The sequence below is a fragment of the Pholcus phalangioides genome, unplaced genomic scaffold (genome assembly GCF_987345545.1).
Source record: "Pholcus phalangioides strain wild (caught in Gottingen) unplaced genomic scaffold, Ppha-v1.0 ptg000007l_1, whole genome shotgun sequence".
Lineage (NCBI taxonomy): Eukaryota > Metazoa > Arthropoda > Arachnida > Araneae > Pholcidae > Pholcus > Pholcus phalangioides.
Genome location: NW_028301600.1, coordinates 20,292,090 through 20,319,692, shown reverse-complemented (window position 1 = coordinate 20,319,692; position 27,603 = coordinate 20,292,090). Strand labels below are relative to the sequence as shown.

Here is a 27,603-nt window from a genome sequence, read left to right as displayed (position 1 = left end):
ATGATGTTCTTAAGACTATTAGCAGTAGCGCTTCATTTATCACCATTGGTGAACTGAAGTTAGCAACTTTGCTTAGTTTTGGGGATAACCGGCGATGTCCCGTATTTTCCCTGAAAATCTCAATAGCCTGCAATTTTCTCGAGAAAGTATGGTCAGTTTACTCCTAAGAAACTGCTTAATTTACCTGTTCACACACACACATTCGATAGAGAATTTCTCTTTCATTCGAAACTGGCAACTTGGTGTTTGTTTAGTGGCGGGTTGGGGATAGTTTATATTTTGTTCCATGTTTGATTGCTATTATACCTCATCATTGTCTTTATGAATCTTTACAGAAATATTAGGTGGGGATGACACATGGCTATCTCACGTAACTTTTCTCTTGCTTGGGTTCTATTTAGTATGCATAATTTCCTCTCATTAATACTCTAAGCAGCTACAATGTATACCAGAAAACTACTAGATACAGTGAAACCTCGATATAACGATATTCTACGGATCGAGAAAAAATGTCGTAGTAGAGGGGTTATCGCGTTATATCGAAAGATAGTGTTATCAGTCGTCGCCAAATTTATGATATTGGCATCTTTTCTGAATGGTCATTGTTAGTGCCACCATGAAATGCATTTGTAGGTACAGTTGGTCCCGCTTATAACACATGGGTGGAGATACAGGGGAGGCCCCAACGTCATTGGCGAAGCCGACTGATATAATGTATATGCATATATATGAAATTGACATCGTGCCTCCCCCCCCCCCCACCTTTCAAGTCTGTCTGTTATAACGTTCCCACTTAGAACGACTTATTTTCATGGTATGAACTATAATTCTCAAGATTTCCCCTTTAAAACGTTGTCCCGCTTACAATGTTTTTTATGGCGTTTTTTAAAAAAATGTTTTAAGCAGGATCCACTGTATTTATTCACATAAATTCTTTTTTATAAGTTGATTACTAAAATTCAGTTGGTTGTTTCACACTATAAACATGTTTATCACACAACACTGTTGTGTGCTACACAGAAAGTAACTTCATGGCCACTTCTTTAACACTTTCAAAGTGCAGATAGTGTTAAATACTGATGGTATCAAAACACCTTGCAAAAGAACAAATAATGGTGAAAAACTTAAAAATATATTGAAGGTGGCTTTGAGCGAAATATAAGAAATATTGTTATAGCAATTGCAAAATCTCAAAAAAATATTTTATAGAACAGTGTTTCTCAAAGTGTGTGTTGCAGCAAGCTGGAGATATTGATTTGTGTGTTTATTTATACCCTGAAGTTATTCTTTTATAAGTGAAAATATCTACCAAACTATTCTAGGGAGCCTCAGATGAACCATTGATTGTGGTCCAAGGTGTACATAAAATTACCAGAGTACCTAATAAACTAGATGTCTCAAATGCTATACGAGTTGTAGACCACACAGGGAAAAATTTGATTTATATCATTCCTGTATCACTGTCACAGTACGGAAAATATTTAAATTAAAGCACAAAATTCACATGATGGAAAAACCTATGGTTCATATCTAAAAATTTAAAAACATGCCATTGTGGTAAACATATAGCCTGTGATAAACATAGTCAGTCCAATTTATATCACCCCCAAATGAATGTAGGAATTTAAAACCTGAATGAAAAAGAAAAGACACCACTAAAAAATATATATGTTTTGTTGTTTAAGGATGAATGACTTTTTATAAATTTTAAATATTTATTTTGTGTATCGAAAAATAAGCAATATACAATATTATCTTGAGTTACTCACAAGCTATGAATGAAATGAAATAGTCAAAAAAGTTTCAAATGACGAACAAGTATTTAATTTACAACTTAAAAATGCAAGAGAATATGTTCATTCGATACACAAATGCTTTGGTTCTATGAATAACTTGAAGTCAACATCTTTTGTTATTTTGTACATTAATCTTTTAAGAAAAATTAACACTAAAATGAGTCACCAAGTACCAAAAAAGTGGTATTTTGACCATATATTATAATTAGACCATTTTTCTGAAGAGAAATGTGGCTCATCCTAAATTATTTTCTATTTGCCAAGCTCTGCTGCACCATGGTAATTGATTTTATAGGAGTACAGTCGACGCTCATTTTTATGAACATGAAAAATAGTTCATAAATGGGAAAGATCAAATTAATCATTTAAGACCAAAAGATTAATTTATAAAAATGTGCAGTTCGTAAATTGGGGATTCTTAAAATCGAGCATTGACTGGATTAATATTAATTAAAGCTGGATTAATTTCCCAGAAAAATTGAGAAAATCAAAAAAATCTAGGTGCCAGAAAAAATTTTTACCTAAAGAAAAAGATCCAAAATAATGGGGTTTTTTTCACTTTTTTAGGGTATAGTGATCCTCTTTCATGTTGGCAAATATGCTGCTATAAATTCCAAACATTTTGTGCTTCTCTCAGCGTGTAATTTTGTAACTACACAAAGAAGGTTTTAGGCATCAATATTAATTTTTTAGTCGCCATGGCAACCTGGCACATATGATTTGTCCAGCCCTGTCGTATATATAGTAGCACTGCATGTAATCTGGAACAAATTTGAGATCCCCCATTGCTTTAAACGGGAATGTTTGCTTTGAAATACAAGTTTCGCAAACAAAAGTTAAACTCTACTTCAAACACCTGAAGTCTATCTCCGCCTATGTGTAATATTAAAGTATGGTTATTATATTTTAATACAGTAGACTCTTGTTAATCTGGCACATATCAAACCAAGGTGTGTTGGATTACTGGAAGTTAATTAAACAAGCCGGTTTAAGTAATATAATCTTTTGCGAACAGACCTGCAGTAAGAGGTTTTCTCTTCTATGCTTGAAGAAAACTGGCTTGAAAACACTGGATTATTGAGTCTACTGTAATTCTAAAGTTAATTACCATGATTTTCCATGAGTAAGATCCTGGAATGCATAAACTACACAAAGAGAAATGACTGGAACAAAAATTTGTGGAAACACCAAGGCTATGTATACCCCTATACTGTATGTAATTTTCATTCAAGAACTTGAAAGCAAGATGCAAACAAAAAATGTAATAGGCCTGCTGCCTTTTCTGAAGCTTTTGATTTTTCATTGATTCAGTTATAGCATGATGTAATATTATACATATAATGTACTTGTTTTTCTTCAGAAATAGATGGAAATTCTACATTGTTCTTATCATATTCTATGGTATCGTCAATGAATGGGCTTTATTTATTGTGTTGCCATGGCTGAAGTGGCCTCAACTAGGTTGCGCAAGTCCAGATTCAGTTCGACTACTGGTAGTGAGTGATCCCCAATTGCTTGGTGAACAATTCACATATGCCAGTGTTTTTGGCTTCATAGCTCGATGGGATGCTGATAGGTAACTATTACTTAAAATTTCATTTCTTTGTTCATCCATTTATTTTTAAAATTTAGTTAAAATAAGTAAGGAATTGAAAAAAGAGATGGTAAATAACTAAGACTGAATGTAAAAGACTGACTTTCAGTCATTTGTAATTTATGGAAATTCAGTGCAGAGCAATCTGTGAGGTGTGCCCGAATAGAAGCTTTAAAGTTCCCCAGGTAAAAGTGATTTTTTTTTTTTAACTGCTCAGCAATAAATATATTTTTAGGTATAACATTGATAAGAATATAGCCTTGAAAAAGGTGTGTGTTCGAATTTCAGAAAGCTCTGCTGTAACAAAAGATTGAAATGTCCTCAATGTTTCCTCTAATCTGTATACGTACCTGGCATTCAGGGATGTTGGAAGTGTTTCGAACCTGTGGGCGCTCTACATTGAGTTTCATAAAGAAAATTCGATTTCTGAATGAATTCTGAGGGTGCTCTGACCCGTTCTACAAATTTCTGTGGGCGCTGGAGCACCCACAGCACTCCTGGCTCCAATGTCACTGCCAGCCCTCATCACTAAGAATACTTCTGTGGGCTGCACAGTGTTGGATAAAAAATTAAAATAAACTAGGCTTTTTTTTAAATGCACTTGTGAGATCTTGAGTATTAAAATAATTTAAGTTAGTTTTTTTAATAACTTATTTTTAAAATTTTTAATTTAATTAACTTTATTTAATTTAATAATCAGGTTTATATGAATGTTCTGTGAGAAACACAAAATCAGAATTACTGTCACTTAAGCTCAATGAATTTATGTCTGCCTTGGAACTGCTTTCCATACCTGAATTTCTTTTTCAGAAAGTTTTTGAGCTGTTTCAGCATTTTATGTAAAATGAATGAAGAGACCAAGAGAAAACACTTTTTTCCAAAATAAAGAAGGAAAAAAGCCCAGACCTCAATGTTTTCAGTGCACATAATAACCCTTAGGCTAGCATCAAACCAAGCGGTTTGGACATGAAGGTTCTCTTTTCCATCTGTATGTATGAGACAAACAGATTAGCTAACCATATCGCATAGCACACATCTTTTTTTTTTACACTATGAATGGATTGTGTATATATAAGGTTTGTTCAGAAAATATCTGACCTTTATTCATAAAAAATACTCTTATTCAGATACAACAATCTCTCACTAATATCCTTCAAAGTATTCCCTTTGGGCTGCCTCACACTTTTCCCAACAATTCTGCTACTGTCAGAAGTAGCACTGGAATGTCTCTTTTGAGATAGCGTGCAGCTGGTCCATAACATTATGTATGATGTCTTCTCTAGACTGAAATCTGGTTCCTTTCAGGTGGGGGGCTTTTTTCAGCTTGGGGAAAAACTAGAAGTCACACAGAGCCATGTCGGGGGAGTAGGGAGCCTGATGAAGCACAGGTGTGTTGTGTTTGAACAGGAAACTATCGCAAGCACTTTTGGGCATATACGCTTATTCGCTAGAAGTTAATCAGCAGAATATTTAAAAAAACATTCTGGTTTGGAGGAAAAGCATAGAAGATTTATTTTTCTTAAAATTCTTATTAAAATTGTTCTGCAACGTACCTCACAGTTTTCAGCATATTCTGCTTTGGGGTTGTATGTTATCTGCAAACTGTGGAAAAAGCCTTATCATTGGGCTTAAAAATGTATGGTAGTCTGTGTGTCTAAATGCGAGTACCTGCCAAGTGGATTATACCCTCTAAGAATGTCTGATGTTTTACCACGGGTACACTCAAGAAGAACCTCGGAGTAGAGGGAAAAGCCAACCACATGCATACTGTAAAATTGGGCTTTTCAACGTGACCATTTTAGGAACTTCAAGTTTGTTGAATGTTCTAATTTTTTAAAACATTGTTTATTATAATCTGCAGCCAAAGTTAGGTCCACTGACTATTAATTCTGTGGGTAAAACTAATTGTTAATATGATCACACATATAATTCAATATATTAAAGGCCAGGCCACACACAATTATATCACAGATCTGCTATTGGCCCTCCTTTTTTGTATTGTGTGGTAGCATTTTATTTTATTATTTTATCATTAAGATAAGTTGACAGATGTGAAAATTCTGTGGGGGGGTCCACAAAGGTTAAAAATGTTAGAAGGCACATTAAATATCTTGGAGTACAGGGTTACACATAAAATCATTGTTACACTGATGTATATTCCCTTACCAACTTCCCCTATAGATAAGAACTGTTTTATCCATTTAAGATCTTATTTATAAGTAATGGGATCTTATCTGTAGGCATTGTGATTCTTACTCATTCCATCAACATCCCAAACCTCATGTCTTTCAATAATTCATCATTTGATTCTCTGAACAGAATAGCCAATGAATTTATCTTGTCAAGCCAGTGCTGTTATATTTTATAATGCTTGTGTTGTTGTGTACTGTGTGCCTTTAAAAATATGCCCTATTCAATATCTGAATGTCTTACCATCGTGGAGGTGGCTTACATAAGTAATGGTGTGTTTAAAAACTCTTGATTTTATTCAAATCCTATAGAATAGGAATGTGAGCTATGTTTCTTCCAGTAGGACGGAGCGACTAGCCACATTTCTGATATTTCTATCTATTATTACAGTGGGGGAACAAAATGTTTATTGCAATTATACAAGAACTTGATCTTACCTAATTCGAGTATGCTGATTTCAAATCTGAATTTAGTTTTTACCTGTAAGATGTAGATTTTTTACAAAATACCATTTTTAGCTTTTTTCTGAATTTATTATTTATTTTTATTTTTGGCACTTCGCGAGCAAGAATTTGCGCTTGTAACTCTTGCCTTTGTGGACTTTACAAGGGTAATCTCGTTTGATGCTCCAGCAGTAGTCTGCCATCATATGTTTGTCCCAACAGCCTTGGTAGCGCTCTTTCATCATTTTGAAATATTGATGAGAGCGCTCTCCCTGTTCATCATTACAGCTCCAAGATTCTTGGAGAATTGATCAAGGTGACTGAACAAGACATGACGCTTTACACTCATATTGCACCCGAGCTCATGAAAAGCCAACAGCATTCTAGTAACCAGAATCTCAGTTATTAGCCTTTCTATTATGAAGAAAATTTTGTATAACTGCCTTGAAAGACAGCTACACACACATACACTCTGTGTGTGACCTCTCCTTTTCATTCATCTTTGTGACAAATCCATGATCACACACATATTGAAAACATTTAATGTCTTGGCAAACTGATTCATCAAGCTAAACCTGATGTGAAATGGAGGAAATATGACCATCTCTTGGCTGACTATTGGATCACTCACAATGTTTGGCATGCCTGCTTCCAGAGTCAGATAGGCCACTCCTTCTGGGTCCAGTGTTTGTCTTGAGCTTGGCTGTCCCACATGCAAAGAAAGCGTGGAAAGTTTGTCAATCCTTTCTGTTGGTGAAATAGGATGTTAACCATTTTCATGTCTACACAAATGATCCAGTTATGCCAGTGATATTTCAGTAAGTTAACGACCATTTTAATGTTGTCATGCGCTTCTCACAAACACACTGAATAGCCAACTGGTACCACTCCATACACATTGCCATTATGCAATAGTACACATTTTAGACTGCTATCCAAAAATAGCTGCCACTCTGCTGCGCTATAGAAGGTGATATCTAATTTTCCGTGAAGACCTGGAATATCGTGGCAATAAACAAACTGCTTATCTTTGCAAAAAAAAAAAAAAAAAGGCCAGGAAGTCCTGATCCCTTTTTCAGAAAAAAAACTAGCAGAATCAAGTATATTCTTTTCCGGTAGTCTGGAGGCTAATACCTCAGCTGCTTTTTTGGAGAGGGCCATATCATGCACTAAGTCATTCAATTCTGTTTGACTAAACTGCTGAGGTGCTAATGAATTCTTGTTATCAGAAGATGTGGAGTCTTGAGATGTTGAAACCATTTCTGGAAGCTGGATATCACAAACTCACCATACATTTGCTGATCTTGCTCGGTATCTTCAGATGAGCCGAAACTATTAAACACTGAAATTGGGAGTTGCTCAGAGTGTGGAATCTGTCAAATAGCGGATGGAATATCAGGGTAGGAGATCCTGTGCTAATCTTCCTTGCCAACACCCTTTGTGTTGACCAGGCAAAAATAGCAGTAAATGTGATCTGTGGGTTCCCATGAAGACATGGGAATTCTGAAAGGCAAACCTTTTCATTTTCCTTTTGTCCAGTCATGAAGCATTTCCTCGCAATTATAATACACAATGTGATCTCTGTGTCCATCTCTTGTCTTGGTCCCCAAGTTGAATTTTGAGATAGATTTTGTAAGCATGCTTCACAAACAATGAAATATTGCGCCTTTGACGAACAAGTGTACAGCAATCACATACATAACAGAATGCATTAGGAGTATTTAAACATCTGCATCTACCTTCACTTGTCTACTCAGTTGAAAACTGGCGCTCAAAATAACACTATATAAAGATGAAGAATATGACATTTCTCCTTATATGGCATCTGCAACTGAAATGTACTGTGGCCATCTTCCTGACGTCATGCTCTATATGCTAAAGAAGTTTTGCCCTCCAGTAGCCACTGATTAAATTTATGAAACTGTTGTGCTACAGACTGATAAATTGCCGCTGTGGTGGTCGAGTGGTCATAGTGACGGACTCGCATCGCGGGGACCCGGGTTCGAGCCCCACCGTCACCGCAGTGGTGGTCGGCTGAAGTTGGTTTTCTGTGGTTCCCAACTTCAAGGTGCAAATGCGAGCCGATCTCCTCGTTAAAAAGTCTCGCCACAGAGAGCTGCAGTCCTGCAAACAGTACAAATATTCAGTCATTACACTTCACTCACTTCACTTCTGAGATATAGATGGCAGCACTGAAAAATCATACACAACACTAGATACGCACTCACACTGTTAAGTACACATACTTACACTTCCGGCACAACTCACTAGGTAGTAAATTGCCCATGGCGATAGACCTGAGTTGTGCTCGGTTTGGAAAAAAAAGACTGATAAATTGACACTAGTGAATCAGTATAGTAGTACAACTAAACTGCAGCTTCCAAGCTATCGACTTAACTAAGCTAGCATAAGTCAATAACCTGGGACCTTTGGTCATGTATGTAATATCAAACTGCATAAAAACTAGAGCTTGTAGAGAGAGATTGATTTCGGATTTGAAATTAGCGATAAGAAAATCACTTAGATCAGTTAAAAAATCTCAGAAAATGAAGAAAAAATGTTCTCCGGTGTTATTTGTGTATTATTCCTCGCTTGTTTGTATTGTAATGTGCTGTTTATGTTCTTTTTTTCCACTCATCTGTAATTGGGCATATGCCTGTTGTGTGAGATAAATAAATTTCACTTACTGGTGTTCATGAGATGTTTTTAGCTTAGTGCACAGTCAGAGAAAGCTTGTGCCCAAGGTCACCTAATCTGTCAACATGCAATTATTATTCACAAGGGTTCTTGAAAGGAAAGTTGTATTAGGGGAGTGCACTCTTTATTGAAGAGTTAAAGGTTAGAATCAGGAATGCCATCAACAAGCAAATTGACTTGTGTCTATGTGGATCTACTTATACTTACTCAAAAGTGTCTAGCTGTTGATAGAGAATATCATTCCAACATTTGTTGTGAAGGTATTACAATCTCATTATTACAGAGCGGTTTTTATACAGTGTGCCGGCCACTTTTTCAACAGCCCTGTGAAAACAAATAATTGTGTGCCTGCATATTTTAGACAGTCATCTGGCCAATTAATTTCTCCTTTTTCCGTTTTTAAAAGTTTGAAGCTAATAAAATATATTTTCCTGATTAAAATTTTTTATGAATACATTGAAACTAACTTCACACACATCATGTTCTTAACTGTTTTTAAATCATGAACAAAAAAGAATTTATAATAATTCAAATGATTACAGTCAGACCCCAATATAACGAACTCTCGTTTAACAAATTCCTTGATTTAAAGAATTTTTCCTGAACTTCTGGCTCCAAAGGTCAAACTCCTATTTAACAAGTAAAAACCTTTGATATAACTAATTTTTTTCGAACTATCCTTAATTTTACTTATTTCTTTTCACCCAAAACCACAATGTGAAGATTTGGCTTCCCACAATTTAACCTTCAGATGTTCCTTAGAGACAGACAAACAAAAGTGAGGAGCAGAAATCTTACTTTCTGAGTAAAGGAGACAAAGCCATTTGAAGTGTGTGTGGGAAGGTTTCAGTGGCCAATTGGTGTACACCAATACCATAAAAAAATTATACTTCCCATATGTTTAGAATCAGTAAAGGAACAGTTACTTTAAAAGTTTGTGCTCTACCTTGACAAGCAAAGAATGGCGGGTCATCTGAAGAGAAAGTGTTTTACAGTTCACAAAAAAAAATGGCAATTTCGACAGAATTTGATAAAAATGTGGGCATACCAAACAAACTTCTATTCAAGCAATTTTTTCATGCATCTCAGCTTTATTCTTAAGTTGGTTTTTTTTTTTTCAATTTTTGTCAAATGAGTTGTAATGGCAACCCCAAAGCAAATAGCTTTATTAACTGAACAACATAAAATTTGCTGTTTTGAGTGTTTATACTCCTGATAAATTTGACCCTGATTTAATGATTTCCTTGAATTAACAAATAAAATTGTTGATTTCTTCTTATTCATTAAATCAGGATTCAACTGTACTAATTAGTTTTCAAAAATTTAAATAATTAGACTGATAATTGTCACAACATTGTATGCCATTGTAGCCAGATATAATTGTGTGCCTGCATATTAGTTTAATATAACTATAATTAAACTAATGATATAGTGATGTGATTAGTCTTTCAAAAAATTCATCCATGGAAATTGCTTAGTTCAAAGATTGTTACTAAGGATCATTTCATTAATTCTTTTTTTTCATTTTTCAGGTATATTGCAGCAACTTTCAACAAAGCTATTCGTCACGTGAAACCAGATGTAATTTTATTCTTGGGTGATTTACTAGATGAAGGAGAGGTAGCCAGCACAGAAGAATATATAAGATATTTGAGAAGATTCAAAATTATTTTCCATCGGGCTGATAAGGTGCTAATTATTTGGAGTCAAATAACTACATTTAATCATTTACTACATTGGCATACACAAGGAGGGAAGGGGTTGAAGTTCAACCTCCTTTTCCTGCGTACACCAATAACAAAAGGTACTCATAAAAATGCATTATAGCATACTGCACCAAGCCACCAGTTGCTTGGCTACAGGGTTTGTACAGTCCTTCAAAATGTTTGAAAGTCCTTAAAAAAAGTTCATTTTCAACTCTTTAAAGGCCCTTGAAAAATCATTGCAGTCCTTAAAAAAAGTAACAACCATTTTCAAATGCTTATAATTACTTGAATTATTTTTTTGTGTGTATGTGTGTGTGAATTTCTTCCATCAATTTTTGTTTTCCCCTCAACTAAATCTTCCTCCAAACCATGTTCCACTTAAGCGAAAATGAATGAAGCAACACAACTATGAGTTATTAGACAATGTTCAAAACAGGGCATGGTTACTCATATCTGAGGTATTTCTGTTAAAAGATTAAAAAGGTGTTGCGTAAAATCTGACTGCAAAACACTGCGCTCAAGATATTATTTTAAACTATTGAATTAATGAATGTCAGTTGCATATATGTTGGCTGATAAAAATTCCTCGATAAAAATATGAAAAAATCGCCAGTTGTCACTAAAAATGGTGCCAAAGGTAAGCAAAGTTACCAGTTATTGCTAAAATTCCCGAAAATCACCAATGGCAGAAAATGAAGCACCATTGCGTTAAGCAGTATAGATTTAAATGAGACTTTGACAAATGAAACTTTGACATGACAAATATGTGAAATAAAACTACAAATTGAAAGTCATAATTATCATGTCATAGAGTTGGAAAAACAATTTCAATATTTAATTTCAGTAAAGAATAAAAATTCAAATGGCTTTGTTAAAAATTTGGGGAAAACTATACATTTTTATGAAAAAGCATGGGAATGTCCTGGAAAATAAGAGTCATATAGTCACCCTACATACAGTAGACTCTCTGTAACTCACTCCAAAAGTATTGACAAACATGTCGACTTAAGCGGATGTTGAGTTAGCGGGTTTCACTCTAAATTTTTGTTCGATCATTTTTGTGTACATAATTATATACATTCTAACAATTGAATTAAATAAAATGCTAATTCTTATTAATTTTAATTCAGGGTTGTTTCAAAATAGAATCAAGACGTATAAAAAAAATTTACCTCATGAAAAATAATCAAGTAAATTTGCTTATTTTTCTTTCCGAAGAGAAAACAAAAATTCATCTATGTACATTATTCAGTTTTATACCGCAATTGTTCGGCTTTTTCCTCACTGTGTAGGAAGTGACTTATTACATCTAGAGTTTTTAGTGCATCATGGAGATGTTGTGTAAATACTTCATCTGAACTTTCTGATTCTATTTCTTCGAAGAAATTTTTTCTAAACATGAAGCACTTGCTTTGGGGGATTCTAGAATATCGTCGTCTGCTAAAAGTCCTGAAGTTACAAGATCAGAGTCAATACTCACAAATTCATCGTCGATACAATCACCCATAGTGCTATTTATGCTTTCTCCACACTTAATCCGGGAGGAATCTTTGGAGTTGAAATTGTCAACATCCAATAGGGATCACACCACGCTTTAGGGATCATCCACACTTTTTTGGCCATGAAAAGAATGAAAGGCCTGTCTTGGAAACGCCACTAAAATGATAGGCTGGCCAGGAGGCTTCAAACATTTGTTCTTCACATGCACGCCCCCCTCCCCATAGCGAAAAAAAGGGACCCATCATAAAATGTAACATTACCATTAGGCCCCGCGGAAATCGTCCTTATTCTAGTCATTTTAATATATTTTAGTTTGTTTTACCTTTTTGTCTCCGAGATCGATCATATGTCCGCCGATCGGATGCTATCTTATGTTTGGTTGCCAGATTCAGTATTATAACTTTTACAATATTTCCTTTTCTCTCATGAAATTATGTTAATTAGATGCAAGCTCAATACCGCACCTTCGATCTTGTGATTGGTTCTATCGTAGAGCATTATGGGAATGCTGCTATATAAAAGCCAGCTAGAAATGTGCTTCACTACAACTTACGCTCTGATTCTTCTACCTTCCTCCGACTAACGTCTTGTCTTAATCACTAAGGCATCACGCCCTGTTGAGGTGTGAGTTAGATCGTCTCTCTGAAACAATGAGTTTAAACTGTAGAGCTGTGCCCTACGCACCTCGCCCCTCTCATCACTGGACTTCGTGCGAAAACCCAACGTCATTGTGATCCCGTCACCTGTGGATTGGTTAGTGGCCAGACCGGCTACCCATGGTACTCAATTTCATCATGCAGTGCAGGAAACTCAACCCGTATAAAGAACTGAAAGCGGTCATCGAACGATGTGGCAAATCTAAAACGCAAGAAATTTGATCTCTCCTGTTTGGGAAACAGCTGACTGATAGGAAACCCTGTCTGAAATTCTCCAAATCATGCAACGACAGACAGAACATTACAACATTGCAGATTCTCTTTTTTTACAACTGTCCCTACAGCAGCTTCTGCCGAATGTTACATAGATTCTAGCCACCATACAGCCACTCACGCCACAAAAAGCAGCTGAAATCACGTATCATATCCTGGAGTCAATGCTGATCAAAATCAAAGAGGTTAGGTTACGAAGCCATAGATCCCTTGAGCTAGTGCAGTTTTCTTCAATTCCGAGCTGATGGAGGAAATACAACAATTGCAGCAAGAAGTTGCTGTTTTGAGGTGAGCCAGAAGTTGTTCTCATGATCGAAGCCAGTCCTGCAAATGTATCTGATGTATGTTGGTATCATTGCAAGTTCTGTTCCAATGCCAAAAAAAGTGCAGGAAACCATGCTTCTATCAGGGAAATGGCAACGGGCAATCGTTGTGGCGACATGCCGCTTGCTGGTAAGTCCTCGTCACCTATTCATTCCCGATCGTAAAACTAACATTTGCTTTCTTGTGATACTGGCAGTGATTGTTCTATTATACAACTAAAAATTATTGCAAACTGTCACAGATTCACAATTTCGAAGCCACAAATGGCACCAGCATTAATGTATATGGCCAGAAATTACTCACCTTAAACTTAAGTCTTAGGAAATCATTTATTTTTTCGTTTTTTATTTGTGATGTGTCATGTGCAATCATTGGAGCCAACTTCCTTCATTATTTCAACTTATTACCCAATCTTAGAAATAGAAAATAGTAAACTCTTGATACAGCAATATTATTTACTATGATAAATCCCTCTATAAGGATATTATTTTATAGATTTTGAAACCACTATATAAAGATATTTTTTTATATTTTGCTCAAAATCCCCTACTATATATTTTTAAATTCTTCAACAGTTTTTGTTTTTTCAAGTGTGTTTAATAAACATTGGTATTTTGCACTATCAACCTTTCGAAAGTGTTTATGAAGTTGCTGCAAAGCTACGTTCTGTGTAGTGCACAAAAGTGCTGTGCGGTGAACTATTCTGTAATATAGAAATTTCCAACTATTCATGGTTGGCAGTTGGGTGGGTCAAGCTGGTCTCTTGCCCCAGACCAGAGGGAAGGGTGCAAATTTCACTTTTTAACCTCTCGTTGAACATTACATGGGAGGCACCAAAATGTATGCTTGCCTTGGCTGATCAAGCATCTAGTTGTGGCCCTGATGGTCGATATTCAATGTCTGTCTTCCTCGAGTTGCTGATAATACCTCTACCAAAATATTTTTCTTCATCCGCAGAATATCGATATTTCATTGTAGTTTTATTATGAATATACAATGTAAAATTTATCCTTAGTTTCTCTCAAATAAGATATCCACTGCATCTGTGTAGTTTTATTGCTCATCAAGCAAGCATACTCATAGTGAGGATTAATGTAATCCCCAGAAAAGCTGGAATTAGAGTGCACAAATCCTGAGGTTCGGTTGTCATAAACATGAGCAATTAAAGTTATTTTAGAGGTATTTAAAAATCTTTAAATTATTAATACTACAATGTTATTTATTAACTAATATCATTCATAATTATATGTTTAATTTGTTATTTCAAAAAATTTAATAGCCAATGCACAATGAATAGTAGAAATAATTTTTTCTCTTCTCACCAAAGGTTTGACTCCAAAACAGGTCAATGTCTGGGAGGGGGGTGAATGTATCTCACAGATTGCCAATAGTGATTTTAGCCTAAAATACATTTAGTAATGGGTGCGGTTAATAAGTTATTATAAATAAACTATTACACTATAATATTATTAATTAGAAGAATTATCGCTGCATAAACTATTCTACAGTATTGTTGTAAATAATGTAATTTTATAAAAAATTTCTTTAGAAAAATTTACTTACCTACATATAGAAATTTACTTTTTTTACCTTTTCAAGTAATTTCAATATTTATAGAACAATCCTTCAAACAATTTAAGCTGGATACAGTGATTTCTCGCTTATGTTTCTCTTGGTTATAAGAGGATTTTCTGCACTTTCGATCAAAGATATAATATAATATACTTACATGCTTCTCTCACTTACACCTCTTTTTTTTTATTTTTTCCTTGCACTGACGTTTAAGTGCACTGTACATTTTATGTTTAGAAAGAAAAAAAAAACATTTCATTGACTTAGTTTTGAAACAAAGAGATTTGCTATTGCAAAAAGGTTTCGCGTCCTGAACTTACAGCAACCTATCAGTGGTGGACTACTAGTTTATAAATTAATTAAAATTAATGAAAGAAAAAGCAGAATTCAATTTGCTCATTTATTTCAGATTTCTGACTGTCTGTCAAATTACGGAAATTTTTTAACATTACAAAATGTCTGGGCTATTCAGTGCTAAAATAAGGGGCAAAAGAGTGATTGATGATATATCTCGTCAATGCTGCAAAAAAAGTGTTAAGTGCACTGTGTAATTTATTAATTTAATAATTTATCAACACTTTCGGTCCTGAGCCTGACTCTGGATGCTGTTTTTGTTCATGGGAACTAAGCCCGAGTCAGACTCTGGCTTAACTTTTAACACTAGTAGCTATAAAATGGCTGAATATATATGTTCCCAGTGTTTTTAAACTTAATCTATAAATCTTTTAGCTGCAAAAATATATATATATATAATTTTTTTTTTTTTTTTTTTTTTTTTTTATGGGAGCAGTCAATGAATGTAGCTTTATGAAATGATATTCAAGTAAGTATAGTTAAAACACATTTGTTTTCCTCTTCCTAGGTAAGGTAGTCATGTTTGTTGATGACAAGATAATTTTTTTAATGAAAACCCATTTCAGATATTCATATAACATTTGGATAAGTTTTTATTCAGAATTGTTTGAAATTTTATGTTAAAAAATTGTTTTCTTATGCTGAACTTTTTTCAAACGCTAAAACATACCATTTTTAATTATTTCTCATTAAATAATAATTATTAGTACCTTTAAATAACTGCTATATTATGAAAGAAAAGAGTTTGAAATTTCTAGCTAAAAAAACTGTTGAAATGTATATATTTCAAGCATTGTTAAAAAAATCATGAATAGTACCAATCCCTAAGTCCAAAGGGACAAACATAGTCGAAATAGCTCAGACCCGAAAGTGTTAATATGTTTAAATTTCATTTAAAACTAGCTGTAATACACGGCGCTGCCTGGGTTTTCTTCAATGAGGCTTCTTGGATCACATGATGTCTCCCTCTTTCTATGAGGGACATAAAAACCGTGTTCAAGTTGACTAATATGGCGACTTCCTGCGTGACTCATGAAATAAACAAAGGTAGATTTAAAAAAACATAGAAATTAATTTTTTTTTTTTTCCTTTTCAAGGGGCACTAAGTATTTCAATTCCCACCCTGCGCGAACTTCGAGTTATTCATTTACATAAATGCAATGCCACAACAGGCAAAATGCCCAACGAGGTGGCCAGTTTCATCTTCCAAAAATGCTTAGTTAAAGCTATGGAATTTCTTCAATGTACTTTATGGGCCCAAATTGATTTTAAAAACCTGAACTATATGAATTTGTGCAGTTGAATATTAAAAGACAATACAGACACATTTTCATTTTAGAGTTAGAGATGATGTAAAGAAAAAGTTGAAATCAATGTTATTGCATGGATATCCAACTCAAAAGTAGGTCTGGATAATTACTTCATATTTAATTTTCTGGGCTTTGTATCTCTAAGTGATCTCAATATTTCAAAAATCGAGAATTCAATACAATTTTTAAAATTGTTGATGTGGCGGAAAACCCCACTAAATTTCCGCATTCCTAAAGTAGAATCGGCATTTTAACAGTGATTTCTATGGGGATCATCCTTTGCCTGTTCCTCAAAGTGATGCTGATGATGATCCTGACGTCTATTCAAAAAACTCTCATTACTGGGAAGATTGAAAAAGTGGCACACCATTACAAAGGCATAAACTATTATACATACACTGGCAGCATTAAAGAAGTAGCAAACCATTGTAAAGGCATATAAACGTCTGAAATGCATTGCTAGGGAACTACGGTAACCAAAGTGAACCTTTTGAAAGTGAGGCCCAAAAACCATTGTTGCCCAACACTTTTGAGGGCATTTTCCTTGCTCTGACAAAATTTTAAAGTAGTCTATCGTTCATTTGGTATATATGCAAAATTTGGCGACAATCGATCTAAAATTGTAGATTTGTGTAGAGAACATACACACAGACATACAGAAAATCAATTTTATATACATAGATTTAATGATTGCAACTTTTAAAATGCATGCTTCTAGTGATAAAAATTACTTAGGTATGCCTAGCTCAGTACAGTTGTAACAATGGGCTGTGGTTCAACCGTATTCTTTTTCCGGGATCCCGGGAAATGAGTTCAGATTCCCGGGAAGTTCCTGGTTACATTTTAGCTGCAGGATCCTGGGAGAGAAACCCTAACTCATATAACTCCTACACTGTTTGAAACTACTGTAGAATCTGTACATAGTGAACCACTTTGAAATGTGTTTTACACAAAACAAAATTTCTATCCAAATGTTAAATTTTCTTTTAATTTAGAACATCAAAGATTATTCTTACAAGAATTTTCTGAAATGCTTTTTTGATAAAGTGAATCAATTTTGTTATGCCAGACGACTCACTATAGGGGTCCAAAAAAGAATAAATGAATTTATTGAATTAAAGCGTAAATGGAACTAATAATACTGAATAACTATTTTTATTGGCTAAAGCATCAGCCTGCAAAACAAAACTGAAATGATTCAAATATTTATGTTCACTCTGCCTATTTAACTAAGCACTAGCTTGACCATTCTGTTAATTTGTAGATATCCCCTAATCAAAATAGACATTTTATACTTTATGAAACACACCGGGCCGCAACTAATGCTTGATGGAGGGGGTAAGAATGCATTTTGGCACCCCCTTGTGATGTTGAAGGAGCGATTAAAGTGTCAAATTTGCATCCCCTCTGGTCTGCCACTCAGGGCATCAGACACACCTGCTCCCCCTCCCCAGTTGCGGCTCTGGAAACACAATTCAACAAACATTGCAATTGACCTCAAGACAAAACCATAACTCTTCGGTCGTAAATTCATTATAGTTAGCTTGAGATGCTCAAAATTAAAATTTATCTAAAATGTATATCTTTAATGTTGCTTACCATTCTTTTGGGCTAGAAGAAACCATCTTGCGTGTTCAAAAAAGGCTGATGCCGAACGTAGCCTTTTTTCAGAAGCATGGAAAAGAAACCCCTAGATTTTTTAGAATTGAGAGATTGTTAAAGAGCTTACAGCAAAGCTGTCACTTTATCATGGTCCGCCCACAAGGATTGGGCTGATGGAGCTCCAGCCCTGGGGCCTGGACAATTTTCATAATTTTTTGTTTTTTCACACTAATTCACTATAGAGGGGGTCCACTGACTGAAGATCCCAGCCTAGGGGCCCCTGTTCCAGGATGTGAGGGGGGTGTTATACACTTTATCAGCACCCACAGGCATTTCACTGTGAAATGCGACATCTGTTCATACCAATTTTCATTTCATCCAGGCGTTATGGCTTTCTATGCACTGAAACAGCAGGGGTCACACTATAGCCTTGAGGTCACACATCTAATGTTGATGTAGGAAAATACTGCGGTTGTCAGTAGCCTTCATTGAACGATCATCACAATGTCTTTCCTTCCTTTGTCTAAGGAGGACTGCCACCCACGAGCGGCATCTAGTACATTGTCCTTTTCTTTGTTCCTGTTTTTTTCACTTACTTGTACATGTGTATTGTTAAAAAAAATTGCAATAAAAAAATAGAAATAATTAATTTAAGATATCCACTGATACGCATAGAAATTGATACGACTGATGCTAAAATGTCCTCTGCTTTTCCCTATGGGACATATCTGAAAGGATAAAAAAATTGTAAATTGTGTGTAAATTCACTCCATGGGCCCCAGGAGTCCCGACTGTCCCTCTCCCTAGTGTGGGCCATGGTTAGCCATCTACACAAGTGTCTGTAGATTCAGGCAGGCACATGCTTGAAGGCCGGAAATTCTCCTTCCACAATGAGCAGAAACCATTGATCTATGCCTTCTACCAGAAACTGGACATGTGTTCACAAAGACAAATGAGGTACCTAGACTTTGTGTCACAATTCTCCACAGACATCAGGCACATCACTGGTTCTGATCATTGCTGACACCATGTCAAGAATGCAGATTGATGCTATTTCTTCACCTCCTGTCATCGACTACAAGCAGATGTCAACTATGCTGCTCCAAGATGAAGAACTTGAACATCTTCAAAAATCAATCTCTCCATCATTAAAATTTGAAAAGCAATACTTCTCATCAGAAGATGTTGAACTGGTATGTGATGCAACAAAACAGCATCCACCATCTATATCATTTTTGTCATTGCAGCATTTCAGCCATGATCAAGCTTATATCTTCCAGATTTGTATGTCCTGCTATGGAGAAATTCATCAAAACTGCTGTAAACAGTTGTAACAAATGCCAGAAAAGTAAAATTTTCAGACACACAAAATCATCTATAGGGACATTTGCAACTCCTGATGTTTGTTTTGCTCTCACCCATCTTGATTTTATCTAACCTCTACCATCGTCAGAAGGTTGCCAGTACTACACGACTGTCACACCATTTCTCTAGGTGGCCTGAAGTCATTCCAACATCTGACTTGGCGGCTGAAACTACAGCGAAAGCACTTTTCAATGCCTCGATATTACACTTTGAATGTTTCATGACCATAACCACCGACCAGGATAGGAACTTTGAATCATCACTTCTCAAACAGCTCACCAACATGATGGGCATTGTCAGAATCCGTTCAACTTCTTACCATCCTCAGTCAAACAGGATGATTGAAAGATTCCATTGTACCCTGAAAAGTGCATCATTGGCCATGGTAACACAAAGTGGGCAGAATCACTCCCACATAGTTCTTCTAGGTCTGCCATCAGCTTTCAAAAGTGATCTGCAAGCCTCATGTACAGAATTAGTGTATGGAACCACTCTACAGTTACCATCCCACCTTCTTTCTGAAAATCATTCAAATCAACACCAGATGAAAATTATGCATTAAAATTGTGTTCTCTTATGAGAGATCTGTCACCTGTTTCTCACAAAAAAATTCAAAACTTATGTCAATCCCACTTTACAATCTTGTTCCCATGTTTATTTACATGTCAACAAAGTCCATCCTTCGCTATGTGCACCATACACCGTACTTTATTCAGTTATGTAAAGAAATGACAAAAATATTATCAAAGTAAATGGTAAACTTGTCACAAGTGTCCATTGACAGAGTAATACCAGCCTTCAATAATTGATGACAGTGTTCGACCACTAGCAATGCCCAGTCTTTCAGATGAAAATCCTTCTAAACAGGACAAGAAAACAGTAACCAAATATGGGAGGAAAGTACACTTTCCTAAGCAATTTTTTTTTTGTGTATCATACCAGTATATGATTCTACGCAAAGTGTTCATAATGCAAAGTTTTTTTTTCATGCAAAGTGTGTATACTGCATAGTGTTTATTTCAGTTATTGTTTGCATCCATACAAAATATTTTTCTCTTATAATTCATGGGTTTTACACTTATTATTGATTTGCAAATTTGTTCTCAATGTCATTATGTGAAATTTTATGCACTATTTTTGTGTGCACCATATCTTATACATTGTTCGTACTGCATATCTCATACATTGTTCGTACCGCATATCTCATACATTGTTCGTACCGTATATCTCATACTTTGTTTGTACCGCATATCTCATACATTGTTTGTACCGCATATCTCATACATTGTTTGAATCATATTTCATATTTTTTTTCCTACTTGTACAATTCCTGTATTGTATGCATCTGAAATTTGTACTACATCACAATGTTTCTCTTAAATGCAACTAAAGTCGCTGGGGGAATACTCTATAGCATATGGTGCTAAGCTGCCAATATTTGCCAAGATTCCTCCCACACACACTTCCACTCACTATCACTGTGGAAGGAACACAAGCAACAACCGTCTTCAAATTATGTTTATAATAATAATAATAAATTGCAATTATGCTTATTGCAATAAATAGTTTATTTTGGTGAAGTCTGCATGATATTTTCTAAACTCCTCCACTGTTCACCATCAGGACGGCATCAATCCACATATCACAATAACCACACCTGTTTATCGCCCATGAATGAGTCATCTATTTTTCCAAATTGAAATAAATTAAAAAATCATCATGATGTCGTAGCTAAATGACTGGTTAATGGGTAAAAACCATAGGACTCTTGAATTAAAAACTTTTACAATTCCTTTCAAGCATTGAGATATAGAGCATCAAATGTTTTATGTGTGTCACTGGTTAATCAGTAAGTTAAAAAAAACTAAATACAAGAGGTTACTCTTGATATCACCATTTCTATGCAAGTCTCAGTCCCTTTAGTGGAGATTCGACATTATAAAAATGCAAATGAATTAGTCAAACAATTTAGATTGTTATTTAGACTTTATTTTGTCTTAAATTAGCAAATTTGAAAACCAGAACAATATTTCTGTAAAAGAATATGAGAATCAGAGAGAGCTTTGATACATCTTGTATTGAAGGTGAAAAAGAAAAGGTTTAAAACAAATTATAATTGGTGCTGGGGTGGATGCAGAAACAAACCAAATATTTAACATTGAAGTTTTTGTCATAAGCTGGGTTTGAATGCAGTAGAAAACAAAGTATTTAACAGCCTTGTGATAGATTTCTTTTTTTTTTTTGCTTTATTGATTGTGTTTGATGTATTTTCATTTTCTATTTTTTTTTCTTTAATTAGAAAAAATTGTGCTTTATTTATTTGTTTGTCTTATTTTAGTCCATTATTGTACCTGGTGATAATGATATAGGTGGTGAAGATGGACCACCATCAATAGAAATGGAACAACGATTTGATAGAGTTTTTGGGAAGGATCAGTTTGTAGTACACAAGTTCATAGAGTTTGTTAAGGTGAGATAATACATTTTTCCAGATATTTACTACTTGTCATTTTATAATTTTAATACAACATTTTCTATGCTTTTCTTTATAAATTTTAGTTAAACCCAGCTATTACAAACCTTGGAATATAATGAAGAAAATAGTTGTCCCATAAGATGTTTTTTTACTAGATCGGGTAATTTTTGTTGCACCACTCTCATTTTCTGCATGCCAGGGATAATTTGACTGGGACCTACAATTTATTGCTGATTCCGAATGGTAGTGTTAGGTATTTTGTTTTTTTACTCATGGAGTGGTTAGTGCACTAACCCCTTGGTGTGGGACTCCCTGTGATAGCAATTTTTTTCTGTGGTCATGTCACTGTTTCCAAAAATTATCAGGAAGGCATTTGTAATATAGTAATGTTCTAAAATCTATTGCACAACAAAGCAAAAAATTAATTAGTAAATAGAAACTAAGATTAAAACAAGAATTTCATAATAATGACAATGTTTCCCCACAATTGTGAGCTCTCATTATGATTCTTTTACTGTATGTTCGAGCATTTATCTGAAACATTTCATCTGTTAAAAAGTTTTAATATCATGTCTACTGCAGGTTAACTACATGACCCAATCAAGCAGTTATTTATCTGTGCCTAAACCTGCTAAAGGAATGTTCAGAATAGTTTTATCCCACATTCCTCTTATGGCCACGTATAGTATTTTCAGCAAAAAAGTTAGTAAATTTCAATGCTTTTTATTGTGATTGAATTTTTTGTGCTAAAATTAGAGTCATTATGTTTTTGAAATTGACTTTTTATTACTTCTGATCAGTTTTACTTTCTCAACTGTACCAAAGAAAGTTTTAAAATAATTAGGTACATGTGTGCATCCTTATTTTAGAGTTGTTGGAATCTGGGAACCCTAGTTGAAAAGATAAAGGTTGATTCTCTTAATTGTCAGGCATGAGAGATAAATATAGCAATAATGCAATTAGAATGTGATAAATCTAATGGTCAAAAGCAGAAAAAATTAGCGTAGCAGTTCTGTTTTGGTTGTAAAACCATTGTTAGGATTTTTTCCAGTATAGTGGCACCATCTGATGTGAACAGAGGCAAGTGATATCACCAAGAGGATGCATCCACGTTCAAAGTTTTGGAATCTGTTAATCCTACTCTAAGTGCGTACATATTATGCATGTATAAAAATGTATACTCATATATGTGAAAATGTATATGCTAATGTACACACAGTCAAGCCAAAACATTAAACCCCCCCCCAATGTGAAAAGCAAATGCCTTTCATACTGCAAGCATGGCACATGTCAAATGAAGGATTGAAATAAAATTTGGGCTGGTGCTTTCACTGCTAGTAGTTTGTTTTTCTGCACTACTGAATGAGGAAGAAATTTATGACACTTTGAAGAATTTAATGCCTGCCTTTTGTCAAAGTAACATTTCATTGTTTTGCATGAATTAATCATTAATCAAACGATTTGATTCACCTCTAAAGGCTAAAAAAAATGGCTTTGCCTATTTTACCAATTTTAAATTTGCCTTAAGTATGTAATTTATTTCGATTTAACTAGCGGCTTATTCTATTATGGTAAAAATAGTATCACTATAGAGTTGTGAATTGTATTTCAATGGAAAAAATTTACTAATTTCAAATTGCTTGAGAGAAAAATTTTAACATCTTTATATATAATATTTTCTCTTAAATGTATTTAATTGTTTAAGAAAAATTGATTTTCACTTTTTGTTTTCTTAGGTCCTTGAACATTTGCAGCCACATCTCATCCTTAGTGCTCATGACCATGCTGTATGTTTTGTATTAAACTGTTTATTGGATTGGTTTCTGAATCACAGTTCTTCAAATAATTTCTGAAGGAATTAGGGATTGCTATCTTTTCAGTAACATCTGCAAAAGATTGTTATGGTGCTAGCAATATGCATATTTGAAGAACAATGTAATGAGCACAATTCCTACCTTGAAATACTCAATACTTAGTCAAATTAAAAGTAAAATACTTGGCAATTGTATATTCGCTTTAAATGCATTAATCAGAGAAAACCAAATTTTTTCCCATGAATTTTTCCACTGTGATGCAGGCAATCTAGTTGCAATCATTCGTAATCACATTTTTGCTTACACATGACAAAAATTACTTAGTTATACATTGTTAGTATGGGAAATCTACCAGGACAAGAGTAATATAGTTACATACAAAATTTCTATATACCTGAAGTTCCCAGACTTTTTGTTTCATCGTCCTCTTCTTCAGAATTTTTTTTTCTCATTGCTTCCCCCTCCAATTCAAGCCAACTGAATTTTCAAAATTGTCCTCAATATTTCTTTTTGTATACTTACAAAGTTTAGACATATGCAGTGAAACCTGTATGAAACAAAACGCCAAGAGGCTAAAATAACATTCCATTGTAGGCAAATTTCCGTTTTATAAAGAGGAAAATCAAAGCACTAATCATTTAACAAGCTATATTTTGATTCTATTTAAGACAGGTTTCCATCTCATAGTGTCCGTCTTAGGTTTCACTGTGTTATATTCAAACTTATACTTATGTTACATCCCCTTAATTTAATGCGATATGGATCCTTATTTCCTATATAGTCTGAGATAGATTGAACTTGATCATGTCCCTGAAAAAAAATAAAATAAAGAAAACTTGTTTTGTTATTATAATTTGCAAAAAAATATTAAAAAAGTTACATAAAAATGCAAATATAATCTTGTTTGAATAAACAAGCATGAATGAAGCAACAATGAATGTAAACAAGCATGAATGAAGCAACAATGAATGTAAACAAGCATGAATGAAGCAACAATGAACGTAAACAAGCATGGTGACTTGTTCACATTGAAAGTGGTTTTTTTTATACATGTTTGATCATAAGACAGCCAGTAGCGAAAATTACAGAAATCATGATCTATATACCAAAAATACGGGTCATCGCTATTATTGATGGGAGAGAAATTGAGGGCTTTTATAAATCTGTTAATTTGGCCAGGATTACGCTATAAACATTTTCTGAAAGTTTCTTTTTATAAAACTTGAAAAATTCAACCAATAAATGTATCATTACATTCAAGCTACTTTACATCTCATCATTTAACCAATAGGCTTATTGGTTGCTTTTGCAAGTTTTGTATAAGATCTTTTATCAATCCAGGCCTTCGAATGATTTCATGAAAAAATGAATTTCATTAACATAATGAAAATGTCCAGTAAGTATCATTCAAGGAAGCATCCTTGAAAAAATTGGACACTCTTTTAGAATTCCTGGGCAGCAAATGACGAAAATACAAGAATGTCCTGTAAAATATGGGTAATTTTGTCACCTTATGTATTACTTCTTATATTGGTTGTTATTATGGCCATTAAAAAATTTGGTATGCTAAAGTATGTTTGCTGGATTTTCAAGCGAATTGCGGGATTTTTGTAAGAAAGTTACTGGATTTTTACCTTCTGAATGTTGGCAGGTCTAAGTATATAGTAAACAGTTATTTATGTTTTATTTTTATTCAAAATTATAGCTAAAATATAACTTCTCAAATGCATTCTTTTAGTGACAAAAAAATTTTTGGCATGCCCAGTAAGCATCTAGTTCTGATCTCATACTATCTTCTTTTTCTTCCTTGATTCAAAAAAAATTCCTCCCCAAAAAATTCCTGGTTGCATTATCTGTGCAGGATCCCTGAAAGAAACACTGTGTTGTACATTCTGCAATTTCATTAATTGATTTTATTATTTGAAGAATAAATTGCCTTGAAGTAAGTTGGTATTAAGTTATATATATATATATTGCGTTAGTGATATCATGTTTTTCTTCTCCGATTCTCAGTTCAAGCATTTTGTATCGACAAAGAAATCTGGAGTGGAGATACAGTCAAAAGTTTTCTTTGAAGACAAAGCAGTCATTTCTATGAATTTGACAGAGGTGGAGACACATGAAATTGTGAATCCAACTTGTTCTTACAGGATGGGTACTACTAGAATGGGTTATGGGGCAGTAACTATAAGTAAGTTTTTAAATGTAAAATGTTTACTTCATAATGAAATTGCTTCTTATCACATTCACTATGACTCTGTCCTGTTAAAAACAGCAAGGAAACTCCCATTCTTCTCATATGTATAAAATTGTGTTCTTATCAAATTGCATTTTAAATTTCACTTACGTAAATCACGTAAATTTTATTGTGTGTATTGTTAGTGATTAAGAATGCAACAGATTTAAAAATGATTATTTAACAATTATCAAGTGATTCAGTGTTTCACAAAAAAAAAAAAAGCAAAAATAAAAAATAGCTTAAACAAATGTTTATATGTTTTCTGCACTGAAAAAATAAGTAAAAAATGATATTGTGATCATGTTTCAATGATAACTAAGTGTATATCACATATTTTAAAATGTTTAGGTGTTTTAATTAGTTTTTTCCCCTTCAGATTCAGGGGGCTATTTCAGCTACGTTGTGCTTTGGCTTCCATCAAGATTTCATCAGCTTTGGTCATACTTAGGACTTTTTGTGATTATAATTGTTGTTACGTTCATTCCTCCATCACCAAGTAAAAAAATAATTTTTTGTGATATTTCAAGTTGGTTACCATTTTTGAATGTCAAAAATAGGAGGAAAAACTTTAAAAGTCCAATTTTAGCTAGTGATTTTAGAGGAAACGTTTGAAGAAAAAATGCATACAGAAGGTAGAAAAAAATTTTTTTTTCTTTCATTTTGTGTTTTCATGCATTTTCTAATTGGAGAAAGCATTCTTGGGCAATGTTTAATTAAACATTAATGGTTAGGATTTCATTCTAATCAGGAAAGACAAATTACTTTTCACATGACATTTAGATAATATAGCTCAAACTTCTGAGATCAAATCATGCAACTTATCCTTTTAAATCTTTCAGACTGTGATAAACTAATGATTGCAAGTTTTCCTAGATTTTAGCATGAAAATTGTCTCAATTCCTTTCTTATAAAAAATGAGATTTAATTTGCCCCACCCTATATGTTTTAAATGCCACACATGTTCAAACTTTTGGTTACCCAGTAGCAAATCACTAAATATTGATAAATTATAATTACTGAATCAATGTAATATTAATTCACAGTAATTAATTAGTCCAAACACTTATTGACTCATCTTTAATAAAATTGGAAATTTTATGTTTTTAGGGAAAAACTTATTACATGTGAATATGAACTTCTATACTTGCACAAGCCAACCGGTGAAATTTAACCCTCTTTCTTTATGGGCAAGTTAGCGCATTCTAGTCTTGAGAATTTTGATGTGGCAAGTCATCTTGTTCTATCTTTTTTGTTGTCTTCACTGTTCTGTACAAGATATACCCTTTTGTTATAAAAGTTAATAGCTTCTTCCCAAGATGCCCAAACAGCCCTTCTCCCTACCCAATCTCTTGCTCATTCTCTCTTTTTTCAACTTCTGCCTCAGTATTTTCTAAGAAAGGGAAAAAAAATTTTACTCTACTTGTTTGAAAAATAAAATAAAGTAGCAGTGAGGTTAAATTTTATATATCGAACTTTTGTGATAACACCATTATAGCATTTTAATGGCTCTCAAGCATGTTGATTATGATATGAAGTTTTCCAATAAGTGATTGAAAAAGTGATATATATTGTGTGTTTGTGTGTGTGTATTATTCAATATATTTTAGTTTCATAATGTATTTTTGAAACATTTCCTGTATGCAATGTATACTTGCATTTCTATTAAAGCCATCGTAAGATATTTTACACATT

The 27,603-nt window shown here is 34.0% G+C and overlaps 1 protein-coding gene across 2 annotated transcripts; it reads left to right on the top strand.

Annotated features, from left to right (window-relative positions):
* The first annotated feature begins 236 nt into the window (after positions 1 to 236).
* Positions 237 to 27,603, top strand: Mppe (Metallophosphoesterase). Of its 2 annotated transcripts, XM_089232810.1 has the most exons (8): positions 237 to 344; positions 3,157 to 3,372; positions 10,253 to 10,409; positions 21,721 to 21,852; positions 22,441 to 22,560; positions 23,595 to 23,645; positions 25,686 to 25,863; positions 26,288 to 27,600. In XM_089232810.1, exons 1-8 carry the CDS (start codon positions 322 to 324, stop codon positions 26,521 to 26,523), a joined length of 1,113 nt encoding a protein of 370 aa, XP_089088936.1. In that variant the 5' UTR covers positions 237 to 321; the 3' UTR covers positions 26,524 to 27,600. The 2 variants fall into 2 exon arrangements, with proteins under 2 accessions (XP_089088936.1, XP_089088937.1); XM_089232811.1 differs by lacking the exon at positions 22,441 to 22,560 and having other exon boundaries at positions 243 to 344; positions 26,288 to 27,603.

Excerpts from the sequence above, each read along its gene's own strand:
- Mppe (XM_089232810.1), top strand. The coding sequence starts at position 322 with ATGAATCTTTACAGAAATATTAG. Across the intron at positions 21,853-22,440 it reads AGTTCATAGAGTTTGTTAAG|GTTAACTACATGACCCAATC; the intron begins GTGAGATAATAC and ends TGTCTACTGCAG. Across the intron at positions 25,864-26,287 it reads TTATGGGGCAGTAACTATAA|ATTCAGGGGGCTATTTCAGC; the intron begins GTAAGTTTTTAA and ends TTTCCCCTTCAG.